Below are 27782 nucleotides of genomic sequence, written 5' to 3' on the forward strand. Positions count from 1 at the left end.
TTCATTCATTCATTCATTCAATGCACTTTCAAGTTCACTCTGTAGGCCAGGATTGCCTGGAGAAAGGTACTTTGGCTTGGACAAAGGGCCAAGCCCTAAACTGTAGATTTGAATTATGAAAGTGAGTCAAAAACAAATAGCCTAATTTTAACAGCAAGATAAATGGGAGGCAAGCAGATACAGCACACTGGTGACTCCCAGCTCACTCACCCAAATGGGTATACCAAAAACCAGGTCAAGTCGTAGGTGGAAAAATTGTTATTTAAGGCTTGATGTTTGAGCCTTTTATCAAAGACATTTCTATTTTATTTTACTGCATTTCGTGTGTATGAACAGTTTGCCTACGTGTAGGCATGCCCACTGCGTGTGTGCCTGGTATAAGGTGAGAAGAGGCACTGGATTCCTGAGCTTTGCAGTGAAGGATGGTAATGAGCTGCCCGGTGGGTTCGAGGACTTGAACCCGGTCTCCTTGCAAGAATAACAAGCGCTCTTGACCATGGAGTCCTCTCTCCATTCCTTCCTGTGAGTGATGGAGGGAAAGGCGGCAGAGATCACAGGGCAGACAGGGAAAGGAAGCAGAGGTAGACACCAGATAGGAACAGGAAGTGGCAATTTCAAGTGGAAGGTCTCAACTAACAACATGACCATTTTTAGTGAGTTTAGACTCTCAGTGCCTGCCTTGGTTCAGAACATTTTAATGGACCAAAAGAAAGGAAAAAATGATATTTAAAGATACTGGTTCCATCTTTGTATGTCAAAGAATCAAAAACATATTGAAAAATTAGAATCCAGTTCAAACCCTTTACCTTGCAAATATTTATCTTATTTTTAAATAAAGTCAAAGTGAATAGTTTAAAATGCTTGAAAAAGCGACATGCTTGTTGGGTTTTTGTTGTTGTTTGGTGGTTTGTTTGTTTGTTTGTTGTTTCCCTTGTTGCTTCTTGAACGTTAGAATGTCAAAAGTTGAAGGGCTGAGGAGAGAGCTCTCAGATGGAGAACTACTAACAGCTCCAAACTCTGATGCTGTAGTCTCATCATGATTTTCTGCTCATCATGTAAGCCAGGAGATACTGTATCCCTGGGAAAGTCCCCAGAGTGAAAGGAAATTCTAAGGTCTGAGTTTTAAAGTTCAAGTCTATGCTATACAAACTGTAGTGACACCATGAAAAGGAACATCACTCCATTTTGACGGCAAAAAAAAAAAACTTAGCCCAATGCTTTAAGAGAATTTCTTAGAAATGCACTTTTAAAAAAAGCAGAAAAGGCAAAAAAAAAAAAAGAACCCCTGTCTATTTCATTATTTTATAAATTAATACACACAGGGCCATTCATTTATGTTGGACCACTGATCAGTAACCAGTGAACATCTAAATTATTTCCAGTTAAAGAAGTAATGGAGAAAAATATGTGTGGGCAGAAACTCTTTTGCATCTCCTCCTTTTATGTACATCGTGACAAACAAAAATGATGGGGGCGAAGGATAAAGACCTTTCCTTTTTATTATCATAAGGATGACACGAAGCTACATGCACCAGAAATAGCTTCACAATCCCACGGCTCTGAAACTTACTCATAAACTCTAGGAGTTTAAGGAGCGCCTGCCTGAAGTCATAACAGTCCCACCTGTCACTGGGCTTTATCCAGGTCACAGACTACGTGATTCATGACAGGAACCAGCGCAGCTCCTTAACTCCTTTATTCTATTTAAAAAATAAAATCTATTGTTTTTTCTCTTCCACTTTACCTACCCCAAGACCATCAAGACTCCTTGCTTGAAATAAAGTGGATGAGTAATTTACTGATTTCGGGATGAAGGAAAAAAACAAGCAAACAAACCCCAAAGATCTCAAAAAGAGGGGTTCCCAAAGATGCAGAGTCCATTTTACCATAAGCAGTAGAGAGCTTAAAAGTTTGTTTCCCTCTTTTGAGACCATTGATTACTTTCCCAGAATCATCTGCAGTGGTGAGTGTAAAATGCCAACTGGAACTAGGGATAGCTGAGGACTCAGTCATCGAATGTGCAAAGCCCTGAGTTCATCCCCAAACCACAGAGGAACAAAGGGAGAAAGAAATGGAGGGAGGAAAGAAGAGGGGGGGAGTGAAGAAGAGAGAAGGAAGGAGAGAGGGAAAGAAGGAAAATGCAGCCCCCTTCATCTCCCATCAGAATCTTCAGAACAGTTTAGAAATCTTCCTTTTTAGTATCATAATCAGGTGACTGTTTTACACACTTTTTAAAACCAAGGACTTAAGACATAAGATTAGAATAAACTAAACAACAGCAGTGTAGCTGCAGCCATATAAACGCTTGGCATCAGGAAAGTAACAAACGTTATCTTGCCCTTCTGTGCAGGAATTATTCTGCCATACATGGTTAAGCACAGTTTAGTTAACCACTGTGGATTCTGTCCAACATTCAATCAATTTTCAAGTAGCCACGTGAAAACCATCATCAGAAATAAAATAGGGCTGGGGAGATGGCTCAGCGGTTAAGAGCCCTGACTGCTCTTCCAAGGGTCCCGAGTTCAATTCCCAGCAACCACGTGGTGGCTCACAACCATTTACAGTGGAAATCGCAGCTCTCTTCTGGTGTGTCTGAAGACAGCTACAGTGTACTCACACAAATAAAATAAATGAACATCTAAAGAAAAAGAATAAAGTAAAGTAGATATGATGGTCAGCAATTTATTTGAGGTCATGGGCTGATATTTAAACACTATTTTTCAACTCTCCCCAAACCAGAAAGATCAAAACTTTAGTACAAATTTGCTTAAAGACATGCCTGGGGATGTTTCCAAATGTAGCCATTTCTTTGAAATTGTATGATAATTAGCAATGACAATCTGACATGAGGATCCCCAGCAGCTTTGAGGATAGCCAGTCTCTTTAGTGCAGATATTCTAAGGTAGCTGAGGGGCTTCCACAGCCTGTACCTAGAACAGGATAGTCAGCAACACCATTTAACCATAAATTTCAAAAATAAAAAAATAAACAGTTACAGCAACGACTTCTGGCTGCTTTCTATCACGGTAGAATAATTTTGCCCAATTTCATCCCTATGTAAACAAAAGCAAGCACACAGTATGTAATCTGGGTCAGTTGCTTTTTTTTTTCCATCTTTATTAAATTGGGCATTTCTTACTTACATTTCAAATGTTATTCCCTTTCCCGGTTTCCAGGCCAACATCCCCCTAACCCCTCCCAATCTGGTGCTTTTTGTCCACCATTAAATTTAGAAGATTTGTTCCTACTGACATATACAGAATAATTTCAAGGGATGTTCACACAGTTATTTACAGTCTTTTTTTTTTTTACTAGAGTACTTTTGCACTCCATATTTCAGATGTCTTTTATTTCCAAATAAGATCCTTTTTGAAAAGTTTTTTTAAGACCTTACATATTTAATACAGTGTGTTACCCCTGTACAAATGGAAAAAACTTAAGTTCAACATTTCTAGACCAATATGGCTGTTAATTTCTGTACAGTGCCAACTCAACACAGTAAACGGGGATACTTTTTTCCAAAGTTGACAGCACAGCTAAAGTTTCAAAAAAATTCAAATTATATATCTGTATATATATATTTATATTTATATAAAAAGACTAATAATAGCAGTGTGTTATGCATCAACAGCAGCAACAGCTTTTCCAGGTTCTGCAGTCATCTGAACAAAACTGTAGAGACATCCAGCACACTCCATTAAAAAAAAAAAAGTAAAAAAACAAAACCCGAGAAAACAGCACAGTTCTGTTACTCTTGTGGTACCTGGCACCATTTTTTTTTTAAATTAGCTTCTCAATCATCATCTGGAAAGAAAACATTCTGAGCAACATCATTAAAAACAGCTCTGATAAAGCACGGTCACTACTACGTATCATAAAGCAGGTACAAGCTATTTTACATCCACAGAGGTATGATACAGTACTGTCCTACATCTATAATACTAGAGGATACAATTTAAAAGGCATTATTTGAGACTTGATTCTACTTTTCCAGCAGAGGGCCCAAAGGATGGTGTGACACAGCTTTGTAAAGAAACATACTCTAGACAGGATTTCCTTTCACTAGTGGCACAGTTCTAAGGATTCATTCTCTCCATGAATGTCAGCTAAAACCGTTATTAAAAAAATGAAATATCCCTAGAACAAAACCGTATAACCACCGGATTCACATGAAGATGACCTAGTGGAGACAAGCTGGACCTCACCTTACCAACAAGCTATCAAATCTGTTATGTTTAAGCAGTGAGACCTCCAAGGAAGGAGATGCCAAGTAGTGCTTCAAAGCTACGGACCACAATCAAACACAGCATCCTTTTCAACAGAAGCAGAAGCTCATCTGAATATGCTCAAGGATGCTGACATCAACATTTAATCATCTCCTCACTCATCCAGGAAGAAGGGGAGATCAGTTACTACTGTACTTTATTGTGTTCAACCAAATCACCATGTTACAAAAATAGCAAGCTGCCATAATAAAAAATAAGGCTCCTCTATCCAGCACCAGACAGCATCATTTTACTTTCAAGCCTAGAAATTGCACACTTGTATATAAACCAACCGAAGATGAGGATTGAGAGTTCATCTTGGTGGATTTTTCCTTTGATGAATATGAAGTGTCCTTCCTTATCTTTTTTGATGACTTTTAATTGAAAATTGATTTTATTTGATATTAGAATGGCTACTCCAGCTTGCTTCTTCTGACCATTTGCTTGGAAAGTTGTTTTCCAGCCTTTCACTCTGAGGTAGTGTCTGTCTTTGTCTCTGAGGTGTGTTTCCTGTAGGCAGCAGAATGCAGGGTCCTCGTTGCGTATCCAGTTTGTTAATCTATGTCTTTTTATTGGGGAGTTGAGGCCATTGATGTTGAGAGATATTAAGGAATAGTGATTATTGCTTCCTGTTATATTCATATTTGGATGTGAGGTTATGTTTGTGTGCTTTTCTTCTCTTTGTTTTGTTGCCAAGATGATTAGTTTCTTGCTTCTTCTAGGGTATAGCTTGCCTCCTTATGTTGGGCTTTACCCTTTATTATCCTTTGTAGTGCTGGATTTGTAGAAAGATATTGTGTAAATTTGGTTTTGTCATGGAATATCTTGGTTTCTCCATCTATGTTAATTGAGAGTTTTGCAGGATACAGTAACCTGGGCTGGCATTTGTGTTCTCTTAGGGTCTGTATGACATCTGTCCAGGATCTTCTGGCCTTCATAGTTTCTGGCGAAAAGTCTGGTGTGATTCTGATAGGTCTGCCTTTATATGTTACTTGACCTTTTTCCCTTACTGCTTTTAATATTTTCTTTATTTTGTGCGTTTGGTGTTTTGACTATTATGTGATGGGAGGTGTTTCTTTTCTGGTCCAATCTATTTGGAGTTCTGTAGGCTTCTTGTATGCCTATGGGTATCTCTTTTTTTAGGTTAGGGAAGTTTTCTTCTATGATTTTGTTGAAGATATTTACTGGTCCTTTGAGCTGGGAGTCTTCACTCTCTTCTATACCTATTATCCTTAGGTTTGATCTTCTCATTGAGTCCTGGATTTCCTGTATGTTTTGGACCAGTAGCTTTTTCTGCTTTACATTATCTTTGACAGTTGAGTCAATGATTTCTATGGAATCTTCTGCTCCCGAGATTCTCTCTTCCATCTCTTGTATTCTGTTGGTGAAGCTTGTATCTACAGCTCCTTGTCTCTTCTTTTGATTTTCTATGTCCAAGGTTGTTTCCATGTGTTCTTTCTTGATTGCTTCTATTTCCATTTTTAATTCCTTCAACTGTTTGATTGTGTTTTCCTGGAATTCTTTCAGGGATTTTTGCGATTCCTCTCTGTAGGCTTCTACTTGTGCTCTAAGGGAGTTCTTTATGTCTTTCTTGAAGTCCTCCAGCATCATGATCAAATATGATTTTGAAACCAGATCTTGCTTTTCTGGTGTGTTTGGATATTCCGTGTTTGCTTTGGTGGGAGAATTGGGCTCCGATGATGCCATGTAGTCTTGGTTTCTGTTGCTTGGGTTCCTGCGCTTGCCTCTCGCCATCAGATTATCTCTAGTGTTACTTTGTTCTGTTATTTCTGACCGTGGCTAGACTGTCCTATAAGCCTGTGTGTCAGGAGTGCTGTAGACCTGTTTTCCTGTTTTCTTTCAGCCAGTTATGGGGACAGAGTGTTCTGCTTTCGGGCATGTAGTTTTTCCTCTCTACAGGTCTTCAGCTGTTCCTGTGGGCCTGTGTCTTGAGTTCACCAGGCAGGTTTCTTGCAGGGGAAAAGTTGGTCCTACCTGTGGTCCAGAGGCTCAAGTTTGCTCGTGGGGTACTGCCTAAGTCCTCTCCGGGGCGGCAGCAACTGGGAAGATCTGCGCCGCTCTTTCTGGGAGCCTCCGTGCACCAGGGTTCCAGATGACGTTTGGTGTTTTCCTCTGGCGTCTGGATGTGCACAGAGTGCAGTCTCTTCTGGTTTCCCAGGCGTGTCTGCCTCTCTGAAGGTTCAGCTCTCCCTCCCACGGGATTTGGGTGTAGAGAACTGTTTATCCGGTCTGTTTCCTTCAGGTTCCGACGGTGTCTCAGGCGCAGGGGTCCTGCCGCTCCCGGGCCCTCCCCTACGGGAACCCAGAGGCCTTATACAGTTGCCTCTTGGGCCAGGGATGTGGGCAGGGGTGGGAAGTGTTGGTGGTCTCCTCCGCTCTGCAGCCTCAGGAGTGCCCACCTGACCAGGCGGTGAGGTCTCTCTCCCACGGGGTTTGGGAGCAGAGAGCTGCTGTGGGCCGGGATCCGCGGGTGTGGGACTTCCAGTTATTTACAGTCTTAAAAGTATTTAGTTTGGGGCTGGAGTGACGGTTGAGCATTTAAAAGCACGTACTACTCTTGCAGAGGATCCGAGTTCTGATCTCAGTTCTAAGCATCCACTTTAGGCAGCACATAAGTCAGCAGCTTGCAACATCAGGGTAAAAGGGCGTCTCCTGGCCTCCACAGGTGCCTGCACTGAAAGGCTGTGAAGGCTTCTCCCTGCAGTCACATTCCCTCTCCTTCTTCCCCTCCCTCTCCCCCTCCTCCCCCCTCTCCCTCTCCCTCTGCTCCTTCTCCTCCCCTTCCCCGTCCCCCTCCCCACTCATTTCTCTCCCCCCCACACACAAACCTTCTTAAAAATAAACCTTTAAAAATATTTTAAATATATACTATGCCCTTCTCACATCTCTCTATGCTCCCATTGTATAGTTCATCTCATACCTTAAACGTTTAATTGAGGTTTAAGCGGCAGGCAAGGTGCATTACTTCTGTCTCTCCCCAGAGGATGCAAGGAAGGGTGGAACAGACATGAGAGGTGTGCAGGCTTTGGTTACAGGCGCACATGTACCTTACTACTGAATAAGGCATTTTGGAAGGATTCCTTCTTTTTCACTCATGACAAGCTAACTCTAGGTGTCTTTAGCTGTCCCTCAAGGGCTCCGGCTTACATGGAACACTGTTGTATCTCTCGTTACATCTTGTCTATCTCTATTCTGAGGCCGTAAGTCTGTTCTTAACTGCCTTGAAAATCCTTCTGTGTGCAGAAGCCAAACCCACACCCTTTCCATCTCTCTTTCTCTAAACACAACACAAAACAAAAACGAGATGTATACCTGGGGATTGTTCCTGGCTTTCCTTTGTGACTGCAATACTATCATTTACAGTTGCAGGAATTAGAAAGTAGAGTTGCTCTCTTTTCCTCTGAGCTTCTTACATCCAATATTCTCCACAGTTTTCATTTCTTGCACCTTAGATATGAACTAAATCCATCTAGCTCCTTAGTCATAATTCCACTTGCACTGCTACCCTAGTTCACCTTGGACACAATGTAATCCTAATCCTGCAATGGCTAACTTAGCAGGCATGCTCCATGACACCACACAGTTGGATTTCTGAAGCATAATGTTTAATTTCTCTTCCTGCAAAGTCATGACTAACATGGTAGCAGATAAACCAGTTTGAAGCAGTTTCTGTCAATGCTACATGATAAGCATCATCATACAGGGATCCCTTCTTATCTAGCATTGAATGGTGGAGTGGCAAATCCAACGGTAAATTATAAAATACAAAACATCACAAGAATATAAAGAATATTGTAAATGGCTTTCTAATGATGAAAGACACTGAGAGAACAGGTGGTCCTCACTATAGGCTCAATAATATCCCGTTTTACTCCTCAGTAATATGCCATAACTCTCCTAATATAGCCCCCATGCTATCAATTTTTATTTCTAAACAAATTACTGCCAGACACTTCTTCCAAGTGTATTTGTATTTAATCTGTATTCCAAAGAAAGATTGAAAATGCATTCTGAGTTTCCCTCAATAGTTCCTTACCAGAACAGGAATGCATCAGGGTAGGTGTTTATACGTAACAGCCCCTGATCCCTCCAGAAAAGGCTAAGAACTGGAATCCTTATGGCTAGAAATACTGAAAGGTAACACCAATGAACCAAAGTACAGAAGTCATCTGCAGATCTCCAACAAAATTCAACTTTTGTTGTTTTTGTACGGCCATTTTCATAAGTCTCTGTGTACAATTTCTAAGGAAACAAAAATGCCTTTGTAGTAACTCTTGGATCTCAGGAGACAGCTTAGTTGGTAAAGTGCTTGCTGCACACACGTAAGGACCTTAGTTTACCCAGCCTGCACAAAGTGCTGAGTTCGATCCCCACCCAAATCCCAGTACTCCCCAAACCAGACATGATGGGATAATCTCAACACTCGGGGAAGGCAGGATGGTCAGAAATTCAAGGTCATCCTCGGCTATGAAGGGAATTGAAGGCCAATCTGGGCTACATGAGACTCTGTCTCAAAAAAAAAAAAAAAAAGCAACAACAATAACAACAACAACAACCAAACAAAAACCCCACCACATTTCACAGAGCCACAGAAGGGAAGAAATGAAGTATAAAGTCTTGAGAATTTTGCTCAGCCCCTGTGGTTATTTCACAAATAGTTATGCTGTGAAGGAACCTGAGAAGAAGATGTAACTGTCACTTCCCTTAACAGCCAATGGTGACGAGACAGGACATAGCTGAGCAGCCTCCCCTCAGTTCACACAGTTGACAAACAGTGGAGACATGAACGTAGCAATACACAAGAGGGCTGGCTCGGGCCTCTGCACAGCTTCCTCTTTGGTGGAAAAGCCACCTTCAGTGTAGTTACTTGCCCACAGATAGTATGTTTCTCTTTTTTTTTTTTCTTTTTTGAGGGACTCGGCATTTACCAATAAGGACCTTAGTCAACAAAACTGCTACAATACGCCTTGGTTATGTTTTCTTAATATTTCTTTTCTGGAGTCAAAATTCCCATGTTGCTATTACAGTTTGTGTTTGAGTTTTATCTGAAATTTTTTTGAAGTGATTTCACTAAAGCCAGACATGATGCTGCATGCCTATAATGCCAACAGTTGGGCGGTAGGAAATGATAAGATGTTCAATATTCAAGTTCATCCCCAGGGCATAGAGTTCAAGACCATCCTGGGCCAAAAAAACAAATCAAAATAAAAATAACCATGAAGTCTTTTATACATCAAAGGAGCTGTAGAAAGAGAAAACTACTTCTGAGGATGGAGATGTAATATTTGGTGATATTCCAACAACATCTCAATAATATTTAATTAACTATTCCAGTTCCATACGATTTTAAAAAACAACAGTTTTCATTTTCAGAAAAAATTAAAACATTAAAAATAATATGCTAGACATTTTTATACAAATGTTTTAAATTGTAGAGCCATAGGGCTATTTTATTTGACACAGAAACTTTAAGAAAATACTTTGTTTGGAAACTTAAAGATTTAAACTCATTTTTTTAATTTAATTCTTTTACATTTCAACCACAGGCTTTTATAACTTTTTCAGCAAAAAGAATGCATTTAGTACATGCAAAGATGACTGAGTATAACTCAAGAGAGATTTGGAAAATTTAGCTTTTGTTCTCACTTGATTGAACATTGGCATTGCAAAGTCCAGACAAACTAAGAGCAGGACCATAAGAAAGGATGCTCCTGTGTGAGACGGGGGTGATGAGGACCTAAATAAGTAGATGGTGGCTGAGACGTCAAAGCAGCACATGAGCAATGTGTGGGGATCCTGACTGGGATTAGTAATACACGTTCTCTTTGATGCCACCTATATATGCCTATACTGCTGTATGCACTTCTGTTTCCTCTATTGAATAAACAGAGTGAAATTCCACAACCTGGGTGAAATTCCACCCAGCCAAGGTTACTGAAATGCTCAATGGTATCGTTAACTGAACTCTTAAGACTTAAATTCACACACACACACACACACCTCGCCAAATTTAAGGGCAGAGGAAACCATCTAAATGGACTCCTAAAGTTATCTGACAACTTACATAGGAAGTGATGTTCTACTCGGCTGAGGAAAACATCCACTTTAGCACCTCAGTACCTGACTCTTCTCCATGCCTAACACGTTCACTCTGATGTCACATAGACCGAAGACAAGTGAGATAAAAATGTTATGGGACACTTGACTCATCTTGAAATTATCTCCTATGAAATGACCACTGGGAAATAATTTCATTAGATTTAGGGCCCTTTTAAACGTTTGGGCGGACTCAGAAACATTCCGAAGACATTAGGAAACTCTTATAAAACTCACATTCAGCCACAACCTAAAGGCTGACCCTAGAGAAACAACTTACCAAATACACATGTCGAGGTAGCAAATGGGAAAGAGCAGTGCTAGTTTCGAAGGATAAGATTTGAAATTCTGTAATTACAGAATTTGAAATTCTGTAATTAATAATTAAGTACATAATTATTAATAAAAATTTCATTACAGTGTGCTTCAGAAAACTTCTAATAAGAGGTGGGTAGAAATAACACAGACATTTATAATCTGGAGAGGGGGAGTAACATAAAGCTATTTTTCCAATCCTCTCCTCACTGAGTTAGTAAGGAGAGCATCATTCAGGAAGAGAGGCTAATCAATTTGATTTATTTTCCCAGTACTCCTTAAGCTCTTAGTTGCGATGTTTGAGAGTATTTATGTCTTTTTATGTGGATACAGGAAACGGTTCCAGAACAACAGGCGGTGTATCGAGAGCACACAGATAAGTATTTAACTTAATGCTAACTCACATGTTCACATTTCCAAGACAAAGTAAGCAAAGTCAGAGAGAGGGCATTTAGCTTATCCCAAAACATGGTGCTTGTGTCTGAGAATTATTAGGAGTTGTGCTCTTTTGACAAGGCTTTAACTTGGTGATCTTAAGTGGGGATTTGAGTTGCTGCTTTAAAAACTGGGCTGGAAAAGGTGAGTTGGGAGATGGGTCAGTAAGTTAAAATCAAAACAAAACAAAACAAAACAAAACAAAAACCTTTTTTGAGCCGTCACGATGATGTAAGTATGGATCCTCAGAACACATGAAGCCATGCATGCCACTAAGTGTTGCAATGTCCCCACAATGAGAACAAAGGCAAAGACTAGAGAATTCCTGGAAGGTTACACGTCAGGTACCCTGGGTCTGAAGCTATGAATAAGAGCCTATCAAATAAAGTGGAGGGTATAAATGATACTTGTGGGCCTCTATGACTCCACATATGTGCTGTGGTTTGCATGTAAAACATTAACACACATGAGTATATGTTACACACACACACACACACACACACACACACATTTTAAAATTGTGAAAAAGAAGGCAATCTTTCCTGAACTCCACATGAGTTTTAGCTTCCATTCCAAAGGGTTTGAAAGCTATGTTTCTCACCCGCTGTGTGAGGCCTGATGGCTCAGGGCAGCCATGGGTCTGGACTCAGCATCACTATCCTTTGATGCTCACAAGTTCCCTTTAATGTTGCCCAAACTAACAAGAAGTCTTCCCTTAGGGGCATTTCATTTCCTGTCAAAAGGCCAGAAGGAAGGCAATGCTGGTCATCAATGATGCTTGCTGCAGGCCTTCCCTCTGTGTTACAGGCAATTCTAAACACCTAGACCTCTTGCAGTTTCTGAGAAAAAGGAAGACCACCCACACTTCCCTGATTACCTTTAAAGAGTTAGGGCTTGGTCTTAAACTTTGCTTTTTCTTGTTATGGTTAAAGACCGAGAACAAAAGCAACATGGGGAAGAAAGGCCTTAGTTCATTTTATCCTCACAGTCCATCACAAAGGGAAGGCAGGGCAGGAATCTAGAGGTGGGTCCTGAAACAGAGGCCATCGCAGAGTGGTGCTTACTGACTGACTCACAATGGCTTGCTCAGCCAGCTTTATAATAGGATCTAGAATCACCTGTCCAATTGTTCCCAGATGACCTCGGATTGTGTCAAACTGACCAGAACAGACCCAGAGTCAAACCTAATGTGACTTAGAAATGTGCTGACTGAGTGTTGCTTTCCCTGAGTAAGAACAGAAATATTTCCACCTCCACACATTGATGTGTTAAGAGTGATTGATGACTGGATGCACCATATATCACACAGTACAATTCAAGAGTAACTGAGCATTTGCAAATATTTTATGCCTAACAATCACTTTATACACAGGGACATGTAGTCAAGACTGATTTGGAGGTATTTTGATAGTTGTTTCTGGGATGTCATAGGTGTTTGTTCTGCACTGTTTAATTACCAATTCAGAATTGTTGCTGATTCCTCCTGAGTGAGCATCTCCTTTGAAGACAGAAGTGAGCCTGTAGATTATCTGTTTTCTCAGGAACCAGTGCAAGCAAGGCAGGCCATGAATTTCCATATGAAGGCATGTGGTCTAAAATATTTAAAAACTCTGCCATGGCACTAAAGAAAAGGCTCAGCTGTTAAGAATACTTGCTGAGAATTCCGGAGGCCTGAAGCTGAGATCAACACTATGCCAGGAGTCAGGTCATCTTGCACACGTTAAAGAGGGACAGGGATGGTAGGGCTTGCTGGCTTTTGGTTTAGCCAAGAAAATGCAAGCTCTTGAGTTCTAAGAGAGCCCCTCCTGCAAAGGAAGAAGTCTCTCTCTCACACACATGAACACACACAGACACACACATACACACACACACACATACACACACACACGCACATACATACATACATACATACATACATACATACATACATATTCTTCATATTCTCTGGCAATATGTACAAATGATGATAGGAAAGTTTCACCTAAATTTCACACAGACAACACATTCTTAACAAGATTTGCCTTGTCTCAACCAAAGCTACTTACAGAAGTGAATGAAACAATGTTCATAACGCTATAGTGGTTACAAGCAGAGGAAATACCAGGCAAATATCATATAATCACAAAGTAAGAAGATGGAGTATTAAGCACTGGGAATCCCCGGGCTGGGAGATACAGTACTTAGCTGCTGTGAATATTCAGGTGTATATAGGACCTGACAGAAGGGTGACCACTTGACTTTGAGTAGGCACTGAGGTCTTTGCAACAATAAAAAGAAACAATGAATTTTTGCTACTAGTAACCAGATTTGATCTTGATTCACTTCAGGATCAAAGAATGGGATTGTGAGGCAGGATTCACGCCTCTGAGTTTGTTTCTGACAGTCTTCCAGGTGAAAATGCTGTGAGTCGTGAAATTGGGCAGTCTTCATAGGAATTAGAAAACAAAATAAAGGTAGTAAGGGATTCATGGTGTCAAAGAAGTAAAAGCAGTAAAAACAAAAAACACTTGGACTTTGACTCCGCTCTCCACTACAGAAGCTCCCACATAAGGAAGAAGGAAGGCAAAAAGAAGCATCTTCCCTTCTGAAAGTGTGCAATGGATCCTCCATGCCAACATCACTTAGATGCTTGATCTTCACCTACTTGGTGAAACTTCTGAATCTGAATCTGTATTTTTATTAAGACTTTCTGGTGATCATATGAATATTAAGATCTTATAAACATGTTCATATCTCTCTTAAATTGTTCTGCTTAAAGATCCTCATTAAGCTCTGCTGGCTCCTGAGTAATGAAAAGAAAGGTCTACCTATGATGCTATAAGTGTCTTTAAAAGCCCTGATATGTTAAGGGTAAAATCTGCAGAGAAAAGTTCTCAGTGTCCAATAAAGAGGCCAAGAAGACATTTAAGAGTCGGGTATGCTATAACATACCTAGAATGTCAGCACTGGGGAGGCTGAGGCAGGAGCATTTCTGTAATGAGTTCAAGGTTAGGCAGCACTACATAGTAAGACTATCTGAATAACAAATAAACACAAACTCACCTTCCATAGATACCAATAATATTTACAGATTAAAATCTCTACATTAAAATTTTGAGACCCCTTGAACAAGGCCCAATCGACTCATTGCCTAATGTCTTTTCAGAGAATGAAGCTTGGCTTTATCTGGAGCTCAACTCTAAGACTGGCCTCTGCTATCCCAGACATATGTGTTCACTGGCACTTTTTAAAATTAAGGATCAAGAACTCAGTACAGCAACCCAAACAGTTGCCTATCAGCTATCTGTTTGATTACACCATAAGTTCATCATCATGGTTGTGTCGACACAGGGAGAACTTACAAAAATCCTGCCACCAGTGCAGCCATTACTCACAGGTACAACTTGTGTTGCAAGAATAAAGGAATAAAGTTCAGAGCCACAGACATTCAGTGCCCAGCCTGCGCATTAATGCTGCCTGTTACAAGTCACATCTAAAACAACCGACTATGACTTCACAAGCGAAAGAAGACCAATTTAATGCAAGCTACCTGTCTTAGAAATGATAGTGTGGTGATGATCTTTAAGCCAGGTACAACTTTGAGCTTCAGACTGCATTTCTATCAACGTTGACCACATTGACACAGAATGTGGTTTGTTCTGGGGCATGAGGTACAAACACCACACAGTAGTATCAAAATTTAATACTTCTAAGAGCAGCAGTCATGCCTAGAAGAGACCAACAGCCATCTTGTTCTTCTTTGACCCAGAACCCAGAGGCAAAAAGTCACAAATGAGGATGGGTTATGATGAAAATGTCAGTTTGACCCAAAGACTATAAATGGACTGACCCTGGACTCTGACCTCATAGGTAGCAATGAATAGCCTAGTAAGAGCCCCAGTGGAAGGGGAAGCCCTGGGTCCTGCCAAGACTGAACCCCCAGTGAACGAGATTGTTGGGAGGAGGGAGGTAATGGGGGGAGGATGGGGAGGGGAACACCCATAAAGAAGGGGAGGGGGAGGGGTTAGGGGGATGTTGGCCTGGAAACCGGGAAGGGGAATAACAATTGAAATGTAAATAAGAAATACTCAAGTTAATAAAGAAAAAAAAAGCCAGTTTGGTGTGGGATGTGGTGACATACACCTGTAATCCCACAATCAAGGAGACTGATGGAGGAGGATACAGAGTTCAAGGCCTTGTTGTTAACCTCATTCAGAACAACAGCTAGTTGTTCGAACAAAGTTCGTGGGATGCCTCTGCTTTTATTATGACACTTAAACAATGCATAAGGCTGTTTCCAGTATAGCTATAAAGAATGGGATAATTCACCAGTAGATAAAAACAACAATAACGTTAGTATTATCTAAAATCCAAGCATATTCAGAATATTGAGAATGTAATGGAAATTTGGTTCTAAAAACACTGGAAAACAGAACAGGGGTGTCAGGTTCTGCTATCTGGACATTCTTAGTGTTTGTAGTAGTTTCGTTATTTTCAAATACTTTGATAGTTTCCTATAGCGATCTGTTTCCTAAGAAGTATTGCAAGCATACTTGCTACATTTGGCTAACTCGTTAATTTGGATAGCTCCAGTTCATCAGCACTCACCTTAGAAAAAGATTCCATGCTTTCCTCACTATAGCCTTGTGCAGCTTCTAAAAAAGTAAGGCCTTGGACTTAGCTATTGCCTTCCTTTTTTAGGCAAACTTGCCATGAAGTTTGTTTGTTGGCCGTTGTTGGTGGTGGTGGTGGTAGTGGTGGTGGTGGTGGTGGTGGTGGTGGTGGGGGTGGTGGTGGTGGTGGTGGTGGTGGTGGTGCTGGTGGTGGTGGGGGTGGTGGTGGTGGTGGTTTGGGTTGGGTTTTGCTCTTATTGTTCTCCCTGTTCCTTCTCCTTGTATATTCCTAGTTCTGTCACATCAGTACCTGATACTAGAAGCTGGCAACAATGCCTCACCCCTTTTAAAAACAATCATGTAGTCAAAATGCTAGTCATCCTTCTTTACCAACACGTAGAACTAACATTTACTTTTGAAACATTACATTTACATTTGAAACATTAAGCCTTAACTCTGACCTTTCACCTATATTCGTGGCAGCTCCTCTCATGGACCTTTCACTTTGAAAAGGGCACATCTGGAGCCCAGTGGTCTAACCTGTGTCAAATCCACTGTGGGCACAGAAATCCACCCAGTATTATTCTCATTAGTCTACTTCCTGGAGCAATTACCATAAATACCTCAGGTTCCAAAGAAATCCCGTCCACACCAGGTAACACTCAGTCTTTTGTAGCAGTCTAGACTATCAGAGTTCACCCAGCTCTAGCTGATATACACATATGCACAGGAAGTCTGAGTCGCATCCCAGGCGTAGCCACACCCATTGTCTCTACACAACAGAATGAGCATTGCTGGATGAGGACCACTGCTACTTTGTCTAAGAGATAATAGCCATATTTGTAAAAGTCAAATCAGGACTATTGTTTGCATGGCTGGCAACTCGTTGGCACAGGGTTTAATAAGAGGAAGAAAGGCCTTTTCATCTAACGGTTGACCTGTTCCACTCCCAGGATTTTTGACTAAGGGTTCTGAGTCAGCCAAGAGCAAGGCAGCTCTCCAGGACACGATTGCTAACATCAGAAGTGGTAAGTGTTGATATGGTTGTGTACCCATTATATGCTCTTTCATTTCCACAGAAATTCTGATTTAAAATGACAAAAGGGTAAAGAATTGTAAAAGGTCAAAGAAGAATAAAAACAACAGTGACCAGGGGGATTAGGAAGGCTAGACAGAAAAATAATATTCAGTGATCTAAACCAGTGAGGCTGACTAACTAGTTTCGAAGAAATTGCCATTGTTATGCTCGGCTCCACCAATGCCATTAGAGTTAACCCCACTCTTCTTAGTGCTGACATCCACCAACCTCCTGCTTCTTCTGCATTCACTGGCATAGGCTGACTTCACTTCCTTTCTTAATGTTTAACTTTACCCTCTCTTGGCTTTTTCATCAATATTTCAAGCAAGTGCAAGTCCTTCCTATTTTCCTTAAAAACAAAATCATTTCCTCATTGTCCGTTAAACTACTTCACTTTTTAAACATCTAATCCATTGTCGTCAGAACATTTTGAGTGAAAACACAGCCCTGTGACTGACCCTTTCAATGCCATCCAGTTCTTCCTACCACATAGACAATTATATTCCCCTCCCAGGCCTCAGTTTCCTTAGTGCTTGCTGTCCTAACCATGCCCATCTAGCGTCTATTTCTTACTAGCAATGCTGGACCTATGCTAGCCAGTCTCCACCCAAGATTCCTCCTGCCTGAGATTCCTCCTGCTCACCACCATGCAGAATCACTCTGCAGATGTGCTGTGATCAAGCACATTTTGTTCTCCATGGCTCCTGGATCATGACCTCTTCTCTAAGACAAGTCCCAGAAACTAGCATTTCCCACCCTCGAGGCAGATCACAGGGACTTTATTCTTCCCTTTGACCATCAAGAAACTCTTTGACCACTCAGTCTAGTGAACCAGTAAATCATAAGATACAACTGGTTCCAGAAGATGCTTGCCTCACACCCTGGAAGGACAATTATGTCCAGATAAGTAAAAAAAAAAAAAAAAAAAAAAAAAAAAAACACTTAAGGAGATAATCCTTGCTGGGTTCCAGTTTTATTAGCAGGAGACATGATGTAGTCTCCACAAAACCCCCAAAGGACAGGACTAGAAAAATCATCAGATCTGCTGAACTAGAGAAGCTCTCAAAGGGTGATGCCTGGTGAAGCCAAGGAGCTCTGCGCCCTGATCTGTCTCTCTGTCTCTCTGTCTCTCTGTCTCTCTGTCTCTCTGTCTCTCTGTCTCCTTGCTCCCCTCTTTCTCTGTTTCTCTTTCTCTCTTTCTCAATCCTTTCAGAGATAGTCTCTCTACATAGCCCTGGCTTTTCCTTTCCTAGAACTCACTATGTTAGAATTAAAGTTATTTGCTACCATGTTGGGGCTATCTCTTCCTTTAAGTGTCTTACAGATATCCATAACAAAGTGATAAACCTATTTCCCTGAGTTCCATGAGCCATTTTCCTGGCCAGTGAATTGGAAGCTAAGGAAGCACTACTCATTCACGGTTGGTCAGAAGCCCAAGTTAAATGACTAGAGCTTGCAACATGCCTGTTAAGTGGAAAGAGAACAGAAGTCTTGGAAACTCAATCCTGTGTGATCCAGAGTTAGCCGCAGCCGAGATCAGACACACTGAATTGAGTCGGAAGAGACAGTGCTGATTTCTACTTCACAGTCAATTGTTTACTTGCTGGTGGTGAAAGTCCCCACATACCTGGTGTCAGAAGTCTTTGCTGAGAGTGATATGAGAAACAAAACAAATGTGTTTCTGTAACGTGCAGCAGAATGCTGCCTGTGTGTCTGGCCATTTTCAATGTATGCTTTTTTGTTTTTCTCTCCAAGACTTCTGTGTGTTCAGCCACCCGTTCCCAGACTATAGCAATAGGCAAACATTTACAAATACACCATCACTATATTTATACATTTTTCCCTCTGCACTCCACACCCTTGAGCTTTGGCCTTCTCATAAGAACAAGGAAAAGTGCTGTTGAGCATGGCAAAGAAGACAGCCAATAAGTTAATGCAGCATGATCCTCAGGCTACTATTCTGCACCAGTTTCTATAGCTATCCCATACATAATAAAGACTCAGAGGCAGAAGAATTCCATGCACTGCACTTTTTAATCCTCTAAGCACAATACCTCACAGAGGCAACCTGTTTGAAGTCCTGACTCAGCACTCTTTCCAAATAGGATGAAATAGAACTTTGAATTCCTCAGAGCTAGGTCACGAGATTGTCATTTTGGTCAGACTGCGGTTGTTCTCTGCTAATGTCAAACACAAAAAAGCAATGGCTATTCCGATAGATGACAGCCTTGGAACAGTTCAAACATTCACAGGTAATTGCTCAAGGAGGGAACACCCCTGGCTTGTCAAGGTATCAAGCCATTGAACAGAAAGTCCCCCACCTCCTGAGATATACATAATCCCTTTCTCCAACCACACAACAAATCAAGTACTCACGCATATCGCCAAAGGTCCCCTTGGTTACTTTGGTGGCACGTAGAACCACTACTGTAAACTTATGGGAATACTGGTGTTCCACCTAGAAATCAAATAAGAAACATAAAATAAGTATTCCCTAAGGAACCTCATTGTTTCACTGAGACAGATTAAGAAAATGCTCATTGTATATCAGTGCACACATACCAGAAACATTTTGCGAGGCTAGGGGTTGGTCTTCTCTCAACTCTCTCTTTTTGCCCACCACAGAATCATTGAGGAGGTTGCTCTTGACTTAGACTGTCACTACAGCTTGACTGTGAGTGTGAGACAGTCTTTGCTACTTGCCAGGGAAATGTAAATCAGGACTGCAGGCAGCTAGAGCACAATTGGGCTTTGTCCTCTGACTAGGAAGTGTGGCTTAGAGAAGTGATCCCTGAGCAAGAAGGTTACATCCCTCAGGCATGTTTCTTCTCTTGCTGCTACTCAGAACCCACCAGAAGTCTTCTGCATGACATTCCTGAGGCAGCAGTCAGAATACTCTGGACCCCAAGGCAATGATAAATAAACTACTTTTATTGACTTAAATACATTTGTTCTAAACTACGTTTGAAATAATGTCATGTTTCTTAAGAGCCTGGAAATCTGCAAGCACATAATAAAATTAACAGGGAGGAGGGTCATTAAACACCTGGCCCAAATGGAAACCAGATATCTAAGAACCTTACTCACTGAAACAAACAGGGAAGTAGGAATTTACATAGTTTTAGAGCAGCAGAGAGAGACAGAGAGAGAGAGAGAGAGAGAGAGAGAGAGAGAGAGAGAGAGAGAGAGAGAGAGAGAGAGAAGGAAGGAAGGAAGGAAAGAAAGAAAGAAAGAAAGAAAGAAAGAAAGAAAGAAAGAAAAAAGGAAGAGAGAAAGAAAGGAATGAAGGAAAAGGAAAGAAAGAAAAAGAAAAAATATTTAAAAGTGTAGGGGTTTTTTTTCTTGCTTGTTTCAAGCTTATAAAAGTCTGCTTCAGTTAATGTTAATACACTTATCTGGAAAATAAAATGTCTACAGTTATTTAAAAATATTCTGGGGGCTGGAGGGATGCCTCTGCAGTTACGAGCGCTTGCTGCAATTCCCAACACCCACATGGCAGCCTATGACTTCCTATAATTCTAGTCCTGGGTCTCCAAGGCCTTTATCTCTGCAGGCACCGTGTATGCATATGATGTACAAACATACATGCAGGCAAACCACTCAAATATATAAAACACATAGGCCACTTTTAAAATTAATATTTAAAAAGCTGAGATAATGACAATACTATGGAGTTGTGATAATTTATAGGCAAAAAGTTTAAAAAATAACCGGGGCAGATTCACGGATTAATGGGATCTTATATACCCTGGTGGGCCTCTTAAGCCATCACAGGCCAATCCTGAACTTGAGTCCTGGACCTCCAGTTTTTCCTGTGGAATAGCTATGACTACAGGCCTATGTGTCTCCACCAGCTCATGTTAGGCAGTGCTGGGGATCAAATCACTTAATTAATTTAAATAAACACACAAAGAAATGTGTCCCGCCATGGCATTCTTAAGCCTGCATGTCTACATTTTAAAGTTTCTTAGTACTATTGAAGTTCAGGTCATTCAATAGGGTCTTTTATTTATGTATGTGCGCGCGTGCGCGCGTGTGTGTGTGTGTGTGTGTAGATGTGTGAAAACCTTTGTTAAAACTGTTGTCACTTTTCTAGTGCGTGTTAAAATTAGGTTGCACTAGCTGTATGGAATAGGCCCACTATAAATGTAAAAAATGGTGAATGATATGTCAGACAGACATTAATCAAAAGAAAACTGGTTTGGTATGTTAATTTGAGACAGACCAAACATTAAGGAAAGATAAATTATCAAGAATAAAGAGGAGTATTACTTAGGCTGAAGGTGTAAATTCTTCATGAAGACATAATAACCCTTAATGTGTATGTGTCAAATAATGTATGGTGAATACATGAGGGAAAGTGTAATATATAAGAACAAGAAGAAACAGGAAAATCTGTTATCACAGCTGGAGAATTTAAAAGACCTCTACCAGTAACAGATACAGAAACCACAAAACTACTAAAGACATAGTTACCTCAGAATTCAGTCAATTAACCGTGTATAATAAATATCTACAGACCATGTCATCTACCATCAGGACACACATTCTTCTCAACCTCACGTGGCACATTCACCAAAGTGAATAAGCACTCCCTACTGTATTTAAGATACAGAAATAAAACAATATTTTCATAACACATGAAATTAAATGAGCTAAAAATTAAGGACAGAAGATTTATAAAGTCCCCCAAACACACAGAGATAGTCAACGTTGCAGGTACACAAATAATAGATAGGTCAAAGAAATAATAAAAGAAAATCACAAATAACAAGAATTAAAGGAAAATTAGAATACAACTTGGGAAAACTTAGAAATTTATAGCATCCAATTCTTTGACTAGAAGGAAGACAAAATTCAAAATAAGTAAACTAAGTCTCCATGTTAAGAAACACGAAAAGGAACAAGTTAAAATACAAAATAAGCAGAAAACAGTAAAATTAAAGCACATATGAATAAAATTGAAAACACAAAATGAGAAGGTGAAAAGCAATGATTAAAAAAACAAAAACAAAACAAAACAAAACCAAAAAAAAAAACAAAAACGCCAGGCCCACTGAGGTGTTGCAGGCATTTAATCTCCATGTTAAAGGGCCAAGACAGAGAGATTTCCATGAGTTTGAGGCAAACCCATACTATGCAGTGAGTTCTAGGACAGCAGGAGTTACATTGTAAAACCCTGTCTCAGAAAAGAAAATAAATAAAATAAAATAGCATAAAATCAATAAACCTTTAACCAAGGCATTTCAGAAATGGGAATGTGGGTTATTTAACCTCAGAAATCAAAAGGCAACAAGTTTCATGGACAACAACATGGTAATAAAAGGAATTTAAAAAATACTCTGATTCAAAATCAACAAAAGTAGAGAAACTGGAGCACTTCATTAGACAATCCATCAAAACTAAACATTTTCAATAAACCTACATCTGACAAAATGAAGTGAGTCAAGAACAGATAACATTTCCAAAGAGAAAGCATCTTATTCACATGGTTCTGTTAACTTGTGAATTCTACCAAATGAAAAATTACAATAGTTAGGTAGAGTTTCTTACAGAGAGTAGTAACAGGCAGAATAGTACTTAATTCTTTCCTGGAAGCCAGCATTACTCAAATTTCAAAACCAAACAACGATATTACAACAAAAGAACATTATAGACTAATGTCCCTTCTGACCATAGATACAAAACTATTCAACAAAACATTAGCAAACTTAGTCTAATGTCTACAAAGAGTCATAGGCCATGGAACTTGGCAGGCAGTGAATAGAACTAGAAACCATTATGTCAAGTAAAATGATTCAAACTTAACAGGAAAAATAAATTTTCGTTCATATTCATAATTTAGGCTTAAAGTTTTATATGTAAATTTATACATAGATGCTTACTTCTATCTCCCTGCATATTTAACACATAAATTTAGACAAAAGATCACAAGACAGGAGAAAAGGATATTAAGGAAAAGGGAGAAATTGAGGGTAATGGGATATACGTGATATGTGAGCAGAAGATGTTGATATCTAGGGGGGAAAGAGAACCAGCCGTGGGGAGGGGAGGGGAGGACAGAGTAGTGAGGAAGGAGAATGAATGGGAAGAAAGCAGAATGATTAGTGGGATAGCCATTCCATAAGAAGCAAAAGTGTGCATTAACCTAACAGTTACATAAAACATAAAATTATTTTTAAAATATCATGTCATTAAAACACAGTTTGAGAGCTCAAAATTAACTATCATAGATGTATGCTAGGACTCTAGCACACAAGAGATGGAGACAGGAAAATAAGGATTCAAAACCAGCCCTTCCACAAAATGAGCTTTAGACTAGGCTACCCTTCATAGAACTCTATGTTAAAGAACAGGAAGACAAAAAGGAAGAAGAAGGAAGGAGGAGGAGAAGGAGGAGAAGGAAAGAAAAGGAAAAATGAGGGGGAAGAAGAAAAAGAAAGAGGAGGAAAAAAGGAAGAGGGAGAAGGAAAGAAGGGAAAGAGAAAGAAGAAAAAGAGAGGGAAGAAGAGGGAGGAGAAGAAAGAGGAGGAAGGGAGAGAAAGAAAGAGAGTGAGAGAGAGAAAAAGAGAGAGAGAGAGAGAGAGAGAGATCACATACATAAAATTATGCTTACATGTAAGCTTGCTTACCTGCCAAAGATCTGTGCTTATCTAGGTCTTTGAACAAGTAAAGGCATATGAATATTCAATGTCTAAAAGTCCCCTATAATACGAAACTTATGAGCAATACTTTTATCTATCTCTAGTTTAACTTTTAAGTTGTTGCATGTATATTCTTATCAAGTGTTTCCTAATAAAGAAAAATGTTACCATTACAAGGGCTTCTTGAGTACACATCAAATTCTAGGCATTCTACTGGATGCTGCCTCTCAGTCTTCCCAAGAGCCCTACTGTTGACTGCAATGAGACCTCATTATAAATAACAGATTTTATAAAAATAATATGTATTACTATAAATTATATTCGACTTTAGTTTCTTAGAATTTTTTTATTTGCATTTGTGAGTGTATGCCATGTATGGGAGTCTGCTTAGAGATGCCAGAAGAGGACGAGCTACACTGCAGGAACTCTGGTAACCAAACTCTGGTACTTGGGAACAACAGCAAGTGTTCTTACCACTGAACCATCTCTCCAGCCACATGCATTAGTACTTACATTTCAGGGTCAATAAAGTATAATCCCAATAGGTTAAATGATTTCAAGGTAAGTCATCTTTCATAAATAATAAACCATTTTTAGATTCTGGTGTGGTTGTCCCCTGGGCCTTCCACTTTGTACATTCCTGCTTGACTAGACAATAAAGCCAAACCAGTAGAAATTAGATGGCTTCCACTTACTGAAGGAGAATAGATGGCATCCTACTTTAGAAAAGTTCCTGTTTCTACATCTGTAGTTGATCTACCTAGAGATCTGGAAGCTGGTCTTACTCTGATCTTTGCAGCCCTCCTTTCTAATCTGCCCATTTTCATCAGTCTCATCTTCATTACAACAAATAAAGCACACTCCTGTGTTCCCCATAAGAAATAAGACCAAACTGACCACTTTCTTGATTTTCCCAAGTTAACTTTGGAAACATTCACAAGGCTTCAGGTGTCCCACTCTTTCCCAAACAGTACCACCACACATGATCTTCATGATCGATCTCATTCTTAGAGCTGTAAGCATAAAGAAGGGAGTAGCTATAAAGCAGGCAGAGTTTGCATTCTTGGAGAAAGGTGTTCACTGTCAATAAATTATTATCCATATGGGCTGATGTCTTGTCATGGCATCCCAAAGCAGTATCATTTCAAAGGAGCTTAGTCTGGGCTGGGTCCCGAATCTGATGATAGACCGCTGCTAATGGCTCGGGGATGCCGCCAAAGGAAATGACATTGACTCCACAACTAACATTCTCCAGGAGGAACCAGTGACTCAGGACAGTGCTAGGCGGGAGCTGGCTGTATTTCTATTGAGATGTCAAATCTAAGCCCCAGCCTCTGACTTAGTCACGAAGATTAAGCCTTGCCTGCAGGTCTAGAATTATGTTACTTTGAATGTCTGTCCTCATCCTTAATCTTTTCCATAGTGAATTAAAATTTACCAAACAATGGGGGGGTGAAGGGGGGAAGCCAGTGTCCTCAGTTGATTCTGTACAATTATGTTGACACCGGTAACTAAGAAGATTAACATTGAAAAAAAATCAACCAATTTAGATCAAGCCAGTGTGGTGTTTTGGCTACATTTACATCTCTACTGTTAAAAGATTAAAAAAAAAAAACTAAAACAAATCAGGTAGAAGAGAAGATAGATTCTACGTGTAAACAGATGGACTTTAACTGAAACCTAACATGAAGTCTGCACTAATGATGCTATTGCAGTTAGGGTGGACAGAATCTTACTACTGAGAAGAGAGATAGTGATCTTTGATCAGCAACTAGCAACTCCAACTAATCTCAGAGCTGTTAAAAAAAAAAAACTACCTCCGCCCTGATATTACCTTCAACCTTCTTGCTTATTTCCAGTTTCACTTCCTGATGTGCAGTTTCATTGTAGGACAAGAAACTAGTGTGGGTGCTGCTTCATCATGCTCCTTCTCTGTAGAGGAATGACCAGCACTTTCTCATTCTTGCAGTAGCACACAGGATCCCTTCCATGGTTACACTGAACAGTTGATAACTGGGGACTCAGAAGGGCATGTGGGGTGGATGGTAGATTCTAAACTGATTAAAATGTGCAATAAATGCAATAAGTGATGGGAGAATTCAGTTTAAGAATTATTCCAGAGCTTAAAACCTAAACAGAAAGATTTTGAGTTCAACATCGGACACAACTACACAGTAAATATGACCCCGGCTGTGAGGTTGTCTCAAAAATCAAAATGCAGAACAGAAAGAAGCTATTCAATGTGTAGCATAGGGATAACATATAAAGCCTTCCTGCACTGGCAGAACATTTTAATGCAGTTCAGGCCACCAGAAAACAACCATTGGACTAGAATTCAGTGTGTCCCAAACTGTCAGTTTCTCAAGGCATTGGTTGTTTGACAAAACTTTCCCTGGGGAGATGCAACAAACACATCTACTCGCCCTAGACAGAAAGTCTATCACAGACCAAAGAACAGATGCCACCACAATCCAACTTGATGACCCAATGAGTTTTCCTGGAGCTACAGGAATATCAGCACCAGGTTCTTTACAAGAACAGAAATATATCAAAGACAGCAGCAGCATCAAAACCAACCCAGCACAGGTGACAGTTCCCAAAGGCTGGGAACCCAGAGCACTCTGCACAGCCTGCAGGCAGCTTAACAGGTTGGAGAAAGTCCTTTGGAAGTCACTTTAGTTTTAAATCTCTTTCCAGGAAGCTGGAACTTCCTGAATTTACTTTGGGTTGTTTACCTTCCTGCTTAAGAAGCATTTCCATGGACAGAAAGTCTCAATCTTGGAGGAAACTGTTAACACAACAGCATCTGATAGGAGCAAACCAAGCTCTGTCCTCAAATAATTCTAGATTTCTATTTCTTCATGTGCTCAGCACAAATTAGTAGCCAAATTAGAAGAAGTAAGACACCAAGACAATGAACCAAAGATACACTTACACACACATACACACATACACACACACACACACACACATACACACACACACACACACACACACACACACACACACACACACACACACTTGCCACACTATGAGTCCTTAGAAAAAAATAAATCTCAAGACGTGGAAATCCATAGAACCACAACCACATCAAATGGTACTCACAAAACTTGATGAGATTTTATAAAGCACTAAGCATCAAAGATAAACATTGATAGCCTCAGCCTGGAAACATAGCTCAGTGGCTAAGACATCCCGCTCTTGCACAGAATCACGATTAGGTTCTCAGCCCTGACATCAGATGGCTCACAACCACCTTATCTCCTGCTCCAGGTGATTGGACACCTCTGGCCATCTTGGATACCTGAGCTCACATTCACATACACACAGAGACACAGAGTTAAAAATAAAATAAGTATCTTTTTAAAACTCTTGGTAACTTGTGGATTTCTGAAATACATTCCATGCTACAAAAGCAAAAATATAAATATTCATTGTGGTTTCTACATCTTTTGCACTAAAAGAGGGCTTGTGGCCAGATATGGAAACAAGGGAAGAATTATCAACTACTGTCATCGTTTGACAATTTAATATGATTTCTAATTTGAATTAGTGAACTTCATAAACTAAACTCTCTTAGTTAGGGTTTTACTGATATGAACAGACACCATGACCAAGGCAAGTCTTCTAAAGGACAACATTTAATTGGGGCTGACGTACAGGTACAGAGGTTCAGTTTATTATCATCAAGGTGGGAACATGGTAGCATCATCCAGGCAGGCATGGAGCTGAGAGTTCTGCATCTTCATCTGAAGGCTACTAACAGAATACTGGCTTCCAGGCAGTTAGGATGAAGCCCACACTCACAGTGACACACCTACTTTAACCAGGCCACACCTTCTAATAGTGCCACCCTCTGGGCCATGCATATACAAACCATCACATAGATCATCCTCCTCACTGTGATAGAATATCCATCACCCAATCTGTTGACGGAGCCTGACTAGAACAGAAGATAGAATTTGCCTTTTTTTTCTTGCATTGCTGTTTGAGCTGAGAAGTCTCATCTCATCTAAGATGAGTTCTTAGGCTGGGATCAACACTAATAGCTGCCCCTCATTCTCAAGCCTTGTAATTGTTAATCTTAATTGTCAACCTGACACACTAGAATCACTTAGGAGAAAAGGGTCTCAGTGAGGGGCTGTCTGGATCACTTGACTAGAGATGCGCCTTATGGGGATTATCTTAGTTATGTCCTATGAATGGAAGTATTCAATGAACACAAACATGCATGCATTCATTCATTCTCCCTACTCTTGACTGTGGATATGACCAACTGTTTCAGATTACTCTTATCTTTATTTCCCCACAGTCATTGACTGTTAATCTGGAATTA

At 40.2% G+C, this 27782-nt stretch overlaps 1 protein-coding gene across 1 annotated transcript in view; it reads right to left on the reverse strand.

Annotated features, from left to right (window-relative positions):
• Pla2g4a (phospholipase A2 group 4A) overlaps positions 1-27782 on the reverse strand; it is a 143988-nt gene that overhangs the window by 83452 nt on the left and 32754 nt on the right. Inside the window, 1 exon segment of the mRNA NM_133551.2 lies at positions 19179-19260. Coding sequence (NP_598235.2) covers positions 19179-19260 — 82 coding nt within the window.

Source organism: Rattus norvegicus, chromosome 13 (assembly GCF_021556685.1).
Source record: "Rattus norvegicus strain SHRSP/BbbUtx chromosome 13, alternate assembly SHRSP_T2T, whole genome shotgun sequence".
NCBI lineage: Eukaryota > Metazoa > Chordata > Mammalia > Rodentia > Muridae > Rattus > Rattus norvegicus.